The sequence below is a fragment of the Triticum urartu genome, chromosome 3, assembly GCF_003073215.2.
Source record: "Triticum urartu cultivar G1812 chromosome 3, Tu2.1, whole genome shotgun sequence".
Classification (NCBI taxonomy): domain Eukaryota; kingdom Viridiplantae; phylum Streptophyta; class Magnoliopsida; order Poales; family Poaceae; genus Triticum; species Triticum urartu.
This window is the reverse complement of record NC_053024.1, coordinates 398,739,331-398,747,358: the sequence shown is the minus strand read 5'-3', so window position 1 is coordinate 398,747,358 and position 8,028 is coordinate 398,739,331. Positions and strand designations below refer to the sequence as shown.

Genomic DNA, 8,028 nt, shown 5'->3' with positions numbered 1-8,028 from the left:
TCCATCGGTATTAGCTTTGACCCATCCCTCCTCTGGCACTGTCCACCTTTGCAGAATCGTTTGTTTGGTCTCCCGTCTCAGCTTCTCATGAACCTCTCGCCATTCCTGCATGAAGGAGAAAACCCTCTCCATTATTTCATGTGGTGCATCAATTTTCTTTCCATTCTTCGTCTCATTCTGTGCCAACTACAAAGCATAAACATCATGGATCATCGCCTGCCTCTCATCTTCTTGGGCTTCAGCAAACCACCCAAGCAACCAATTCGCCAGCTCGCTCTAAGAGCATGTGAAAACCGGTGGGGCTGGCACCGAAACTCCCTTTTTCGAGTGTAACTGGTCCCAAAACTGGACAGAGTGTTGGCACGTCCAAAATCTGTGCATGATAGTCTCCTCCCGCCCGCACACTACACAAAATACTCCTGGCTTGATTCTCCATCGAAATAGCTCCGCACCAATAGCCAGACCGTTCCTAATGACCCTCCACATGTGAATTTTAGCTTTATTTGATGCGTTTGTATCCCAAAGACCCAAGTACCCTTGATGTTTGTTAACTGAAGACGCTGCTTCCGGCCGTCCGGTTTTCAGCCTATTAATGGTCATCCTGAGGTGATAAGTGGAACACACTGTGAACATACCGTTCTTTGTGTAGTTCCATGCTAAGCAGTCCTCCATTGCCAGCCCCCCAATAGCAATCTGTTTGATATCTAGCGCATCATCCGGCGAGAACATATCATCGACTATGGCCTGGTTCCAAGCATCTCCGGTCTCAACCATTAGGTCGGCCACCTTAGTTATACCCTGCACAAAGATAGCTCCAAGTGGCTTCATACTACCGCTTCTCGGCAACCCGAGTTCTGTCTTCCTCATCGCCTCTGATAAGAATCGCCGAGGATTTGCGGCAGTTAACCATCAGGCCTGAGGCCGCCCCAAAAGCTTCCAGCATCGCCCGGACAGCAGCCAGGTCCGAGGGCGTTGGCCTGACGAAGAGCGCAAAACGCCGTCCGCGTAGATTGATAGCCTCTGGGTACTGGAGATCCCACTATACAAACTGATCACCCCCATCTCCGTGGCCTTGTTGATCAACGCGGTCAGCACATCCATGGCGATAACAAACAACATTGGCGAAATTAGGTCACCCTGTCTCAGCCCGCAAACTTGAAGAATCTTCTGGCCGGGCACTCCATTCACAACAACCTTTTTTTTTTAGCTTCATTCACAACAACCTTGGTACTAGCAGATTGTAGCAGCGCCATCATCCATGATGTCCATCTTTGGCCAAAGCCCTTGGTATGTTGAAAGTGGAGGATCAAGATCCTTGGATACAAGAAGGTCCCTCAGCATACTATTGGTTGGTCCACAGGGAGTAGTACAAGAAGACCCTTGAATAGTCGCACGCACCCCCACCGGCCACACTGCTGCGTATCTCCGTCCAAGATTTTCGAGCTGCCATATGCACAAACATAACAGCTCAGGGCCCCTCTCCTCTTCTCCGATCAGTGTGAGGCAACTATTCATGCCATGTGACCTTGCTGAGAACCAACTGATTTACATGCACCCCCGAAAGAAGAAAAGAAAAATACCACCACAAAACAAAACAACGCCATGATTGATTGACAAACAGCGGGCAGTGCCCCCGAAGCCCAGTAGGCGCAGCAGTGCGGAGACCATATCGAGATCTACAAACGGCACACACACTGCATGGCTGCCATTCTCATCAGGGTGACTGACGACTGCAACAGTTATCACAACTAAGATCTTCGCACAACTAGATGTCATTTCGTCGGCTGATACACAAAAGAAGAGCTAACTCAGAGCTCAATATACTTGTAAACCTATTGGCATTCCTACTATACACCAGGACAAGGTAGCAGCAAAAGCTTTGGGCCTACGATTACTCAAAAGCAGAGGAGGAGGGAATAATACATAATTGAGTTGCTAAGGGAAGGGGTGAGCATTAATATCGGTTAGAGATGCTCTTCTTGTCTCGGTCCCAGGCAGCCCTCAAAGCGTCATAAGATTGTTGTTTCCTTCCAACCACTCGCTGTGAATCTTGCCGGGCTGGGCTGCTGTAGTCCTGATAATGCTGTTGCTCATTTGCCTTTCGCCAGCTCCTGCTCGCAGAATCACTACTTGGGGCCGAAACGGAGACGGAATCGACAACCATGTCGCCCTCGAGCAAGCGAAGAACCTAAAAGAAAGATATGGAAAAACGGTACAAATTGGCAAAATTTAGTTTCCCAACAGGCATTTACACAAAATAACTGAAGGTCGAGCCCAGAAAGAACTTACATGAGACATGCGAGGCCTTGAATGAGGATCACGTCGTATGCACAGGTTTGCGGCATGCAACATGCAACGGACCTCAGTTTCGCTGTATCGGTCCCCCAAGCATGGGTCTATGAGCTCGTCGACTGCATTATCCTCCAAGAGATGGCGTGCCTATCATACATAAAAACTTCATTAATACTCATTAATACTCCAATCACACAGTGCACACAGTTTTGACATAGCAGCACTAGCATTGTAGCCAACTCTGAAATCCTTGAGCATAAGTTTTATTAGTCAAAAAGACTTGATTGCGATTTCGCAACAAAAACTATGACAACTTGCAAGAAGATGGAGGCCATAGACCATATATCATTAACACCAACCTTAAGCGTGCTAACTATGCAAAAAGGAGTCGTCTTACAAAGAAACTCACCCATTCAGTTAAAAACTGCTGGCCCTTAGGTCGGTTAATGTCAACAGCCTTGCGCCCAGTGACAAGTTCTACCAACACGACACCAAAACTGTATACATCAGCCTTCTCTGTTATTTGTCCACTCTGCGCATACTCTGGTGCCAGATAACTGCAACGAGTCGCTAAGAATCATTGAGTGCTCCAAATTACTTAAGGTGACAAATTATTGGAAATTCCAGTACATACCCAAATGTGCCGATGACTCTTGTTTCAACACCCATGTCTCCATCGGGTTGCCATCGTGCTAGACCAAAATCTCCAACCTATCAGAACGTGATTGAAAACATACAACCCTGTCAGGAAATTATATGCTTGGTGGCCATGCATAATATAAGACTGGATATTGGCATAATTAAAAAAAGGTGTCTGTAAGATAATTCTGGGGAAGTTAAACAGAAAGTATTGCAATTTAGTCAAATTTACACAAGACAAGACGCTATTATGGTCTAGAAAAGTGTAGTTACAAGATAGGCCAACCCAATTAAGTATACAGAATGGCTTCATCCATCAGGCACACAAATTTAACATCATATCTGGAAAGACGTTCAATGCAATCCCAGAGGACAAATGCCAATTAGTAAATTCCAATAGTGCAGTCCATACCAGAGGTTCAAAATCATGTGTGACAAGGATGTTGTTTGGTCTCATGTCCCGATGGATAATGCAGCCAACTCTGCATTCCTCATGTAGATACCGCAACCCTCGAGCAGCGCCAACAGCAATCTTTTGTCTAGCTGCCCATTCCAGTGTGTCTTTATTATTGCGACCTGAAAGATATTTCACAAACAGCTTAACAGGTAAACAAACATAGATTTATTGCAATATCACTAACTTTTGCTTGCTACTGGTAAAAGGCAGGACAACAATATGCATGTAATGAATACTAAGTGCAATAGTGAGCCTGCAGACTGGAAAATGTGTCTATACAGACATGCAAGAGAGAGAGAAAATCATACCATAAAGATGTGAGTCCAAGGATCCATTGCAGATGTACTCATAAACCAATAAACGCCTCCTTTCCTCAACACAAAAACCAATGAGCATTACAACATTACGGTGTTGTGCACAACTCAGAACTTCCACCTCTGAGCAAAATTCAACATCACCCTGGGAACTAGCAAGCTTATGTTGCTTGACAGCAATTGCCTGACCATCAGGAAGGACGCCTCGATGAACAGATCCAAATCCACCTTCAGCCAGGAAATTTGCCTGGGAGAAACCACCGGTTGCAAGTTCAAGTTCAGCGTAACTAAACCACCGAGGAGGTTTCCCAAACACAGGAGCCTTGTGCTGACATATCGAACACAATGGAGGCGGCCCAGGAGGTGCGCTCCTTGCTAACGAGACAGCGTCCCTGACATTTCCTCTAAAGTTTAAGTCTGATCTGCTTCTCATAGAACTTATTTCATGCAAAAGATCTAACTTGGAGATCTTCTCAAGCAAAGTATCTGCAGTTGGGGTGCGAGTTTTTCGTGGTGGTTTTGAGGATGTAGATCCCTGTAGAATGTCGACCATCCATGGCTGAAGCGAGAAGGTTGCTGAGGGACTCAATATTTCACTGTCGGTATCAGAAATATTGACATCCGAATGCTGGATCTTATCCTTTGTTGCTTGTACCTCTTTCTTTAGAGAAACAGTTGTTTCAGAAGCACAAAATGGGGAAGTCCCTGGATCTGAACTTGAGACTGAGGATGTTCCCGCTTCGGTACTTCCAAAAGGCGTCTCTAAGTCTGGGCTGCTATTAGGTGTTACAGCTGGTCCTCGAACTGAACTTCGCGGCTCCTTTACATCAGTTGCTGTTTTACCAACAGAACTATCCAACACTGCTGGAAGTGAACAGGATCCTTTGGACTCTTTATCAGGAGATCCCATAAGATTCAGACGGAGAACTTTAGGCTGAGAACGCTTCATGACAACAATGTTGCACTGTAACTCTTCCATGCAACGCTTCTCTTCATGCTTCAACTCCCTAAGAGCAGCAGCATGGGCAGCTAAGCAAAGAGAAAACACAAGATACCTGAACGTACAAAAGAAAATTACAGTAGTAAGTGTTGATCATTACTTATCTAGCACAACCCAGCTTGCTTGTGCTCGCTTAGATTCAGCAGCTACGACACCAGGAGGAGATCCAGAAACAACCTTAACCTTAACATTTATCTGCACAAATGAGAATCGTCATAAAAAAGATTGCAGTGTGTGATAGGAGTCAAGAAAACATGTACAGAAGCATTAACAGTGATCCTGATTAGCCTGCTGGCTACCGATTGTTATTCTGTTACTTAATCAATAAAGCTCCCATTTCCACCGGACAAAAAAAAACATGTACAGAAGCATGTACAAACCTTGCTTGCATCATAAACATCATGAAGTTTGAGCATCATTTGCGAACACAGCTCTGAGACATCTGACTTCTGATCAAACATGGTCTTATGGCCACTTGCGCAATCTCCCGCAAATAGAGGAAAGCCCCAGAACTTCCTGCCTGAAAGAGGGAAACCATAGTGCATTGAAGCCGCTACCACAAAATTCAAAACTCAACCCAGAACTCGTGGAAGCTACTGGACAAAGTGCAGCAACTTCAGTGATCATGGTAACAGAAGAGTTTAGAGACCAATTATGGCAACCCATATATGCATTTAGCTGTGCAACTAATGTGCATATAGGATGCACTATTATAGCTAAGCCCCCAAAACAACACCGCGGTACAACAAAAGCACAAAACTGCATTTGCGAAGGACGGATAGGATTGCAAGGAAAGGAAACAATACCAGAGCTCTGTGCCGGGATGACAACGAGTAGTATGATGCTGCCGCCGGGCTGCACGACGTGCGTCAAAGCCCAGACGATGGCTGTCTTGGAGATCTCCCTAATGGCAGCACGCACCGCCACCACCACCTTCTCCTCGGCAGCAGCAGCCGGTGCGCCCTTGTCGGCCACGGCCTTCCCCTTCCTCTGCTGCAACAGCAGCTGCTGGTGCTTGATAGAGCTCGCCATCACCTCCTCTCCGGCGATGCCTACAAATCAAGAAGCTCCCTCTAAACAGCTGAACCACGGAAGTGCTGGCCAAACCCAAGAAGCAAACAAGTAGGAGTAATAATGCCTAGTACAAACAACGCAACAACCAGCACCAAGTGCTTAAATGCAAATGAGATAGGAGGAGCCACTGACAGTTGCCAGCGGCGTTGGACATCGAACTCTGTTCACAGAACCAAAAGGCAGCCAAAGACCAGTAAAGATGGCGGCAAGGCAGTAAAAAGGAGACGGCCTTTCCCCCTCAACTGGGTCCCGGATTCTCGACGACCAAGCTGCTGCGGATTGAGAGAAAGATCGCCCACTTTATGGCTGGCCGCAGAGCGGGCGCCACTGCCGCCTGTGAATGTCCTCGCCGCCACTGTAGCCGGAATAGGGACACCGGGAAGGGGAGAGAGCCCAGCTCCAGCTCGCTCTCGCTGTCTGGGATGAGACGACGAGGTGACCCCGCCTCCCCGTTGCGCCAAACCGGTCAGATTGCACAGTGCCGCCTCGTCCTCCCAGCCTACACGGTTCCCAGCACGCCGTAGGAATCCCCAAATCATTGAAAAATCGTTCGAATCTTCGCACAGATCTCGCCGCGCTCTCCGCCTCGAAATCGGCCTCCACGACCACGAGTGGGACAAAACGGAGTCAATTTCTACGGAAATTTCCCCATTCCATATGCAAGCAGATCTCCGACGCGATATTTGACTCGCATTGCCTTCCATAAACGAACACCTACCCTTCCCAAATACCCGGGAAACTTGCCCGCCATACCAGGGCGGAGTTCGGGGGCATCTGAACCGACGCGAATCGAAGCTATCATCAAAAACGAAAACGACAGCTCAATCAAAATGGGGGGAAGAGAAGAGACCCACCGAGAAGAGAAGACGAGGAGCGCCCGGCCCGGCCCGGCCCGCTGCCGGAGAAGACGACGAAGAGGAAGCTCCGCCTCGTGCGCTGCCGCCCCCTCCTACGACCTGGGTACGATGCGAAACCTAGGGCGCTATAGTGCCGTACGCGTGGGAGCGGGAGCGGGAGCGGGAGCGGGGGCGGGTGGAGGCGGTGGCCATTAAAGAGCCAAGGAGCGCAAGCAATTAAACCTCCATTGCTGTGCGTGACGCTAACCTCTTCAGGCTTCAGTTCCTACTAGTGGTACCGTCGTTCGCCGTCCAGGGGGAGGCTACCCGTTCTACCCTTCAGGCTTGGTCGCATTAACGGCACTGCCACTCGAATGCAACGCGTTTGAAAACCGGTCGCCGTCGCCGGCCATCTGATTGGGATCGGACGGCCGAGGAGTCTCGCAGGATTGAATGCGGCTCAGGGTGCTGTCTCGTGAGCAGACGGTCCCTGCTTCCAGGTGGGGACCACGCGACAGTGTCGGGCAGTGCACGGCCCCGGTGTGGCCCCGGTGCACGAGGAGGGCGCTGACATGGTCCTGGTGGGCCATCGCCGTCGCCTCCTTCCTACTCCTACTACAGGGTTGATCTGATTTCTGAACTTTTGCTGCGGTTTGGCGGAAAATTTCTCAGCCTTTTTACAGGCTTTTCTTCCCTTGGATGGATGCAGCAACGCAACCTGTTTTTTTGTGTTTATTATGTGTTGTACTTTCCGTTGCGATGTGATGTGAGAGCAGTGGTACTATCGACGAACGGATGCTATGGGTTAAAACTAGTAAAAGGTGACAAGGCTCTGGGTTAAAACGCTTTTTACGTACTCTTATCTACTCAGGTGCAAAACGTTTTTGCCTTGGCCATTCGACTGGAAGAAAATGAAAACATGAGATGAAGACCCAGGTAGATTGTTTTTACTCCGTAGATGATATCACTACACTGCAGGAATATTAATACTACATATCAAAGTTGTATTAGAGCTGTGTTATTTAATTTGAATCAGAGAGACTATTATTATCTAAGTGAGCATGCAAAGAGCCGTGTACCGTTGGCGACGCCCAAAAGATGATTGCAACCCAACAGTTTGGCTATGTACGTGTCGTTTTAACAATCCAATTATCTACCTATGTGTCAGCGTGTATACTGTGTGCACTATATATATGTACAAGAAAATATGATAAGCTCCGGCTGCCCTTTGAAACGTACTTCCTCCGTTTTAAAATAGATGACTTAACTTTGTATTAACTATAGTACAAAATTATTTTGAAACAAAGGGAGTACCGCTGATGTCCCAGTTAAGTGGTACTGATTGTACGCACGCAGACAATTCTATGGCCCTCCAATCCGTAGTAGGTGTGTAGGTACGTGCAGTTAACCGTCCGT

General features: G+C 47.8%; 1 protein-coding gene across 2 annotated transcripts; it reads right to left on the bottom strand.

Moving 5' to 3' along the window:
- Positions 1-1,587: 1,587 nt before the first annotated feature.
- On the bottom strand, positions 1,588-6,877 carry LOC125544106 (inactive protein kinase SELMODRAFT_444075-like). 2 transcript variants are annotated; one of them, XM_048707672.1, is made up of 10 exons: positions 6,631-6,877; positions 5,509-5,754; positions 5,083-5,222; positions 4,803-4,897; positions 3,697-4,709; positions 3,344-3,507; positions 2,927-3,003; positions 2,702-2,849; positions 2,290-2,439; positions 1,588-2,188 (listed from the first exon to the last, which is right to left on the bottom strand). In XM_048707672.1, the coding sequence occupies exons 2-10, from the start codon at positions 5,732-5,734 to the stop codon at positions 1,955-1,957; spliced, it is 2,247 nt and encodes a 748-aa protein (XP_048563629.1). In that variant the 5' UTR covers positions 5,735-5,754; positions 6,631-6,877; the 3' UTR covers positions 1,588-1,954. The 2 variants fall into 2 exon arrangements, with proteins under 2 accessions (XP_048563629.1, XP_048563628.1); XM_048707671.1 differs by lacking the exon at positions 6,631-6,877 and adding an exon at positions 5,909-6,591.
- Positions 6,878-8,028: the final 1,151 nt, after the last annotated feature.

Coding starts and splice junctions, on each gene's coding strand:
- LOC125544106 (XM_048707671.1), bottom strand. CDS start 5,930: ATGTCCAACGCCGCTGGCAACT. Junction 3,004..3,343: donor CACATGATTTTGAACCTCTG/GTATGGACTGCA, acceptor ACGTTCTGATAG/GTTGGAGATTTTGGTCTAGC. Junction 2,850..2,926: donor AGAGTCATCGGCACATTTGG/GTATGTACTGGA, acceptor GACTCGTTGCAG/TTATCTGGCACCAGAGTATG.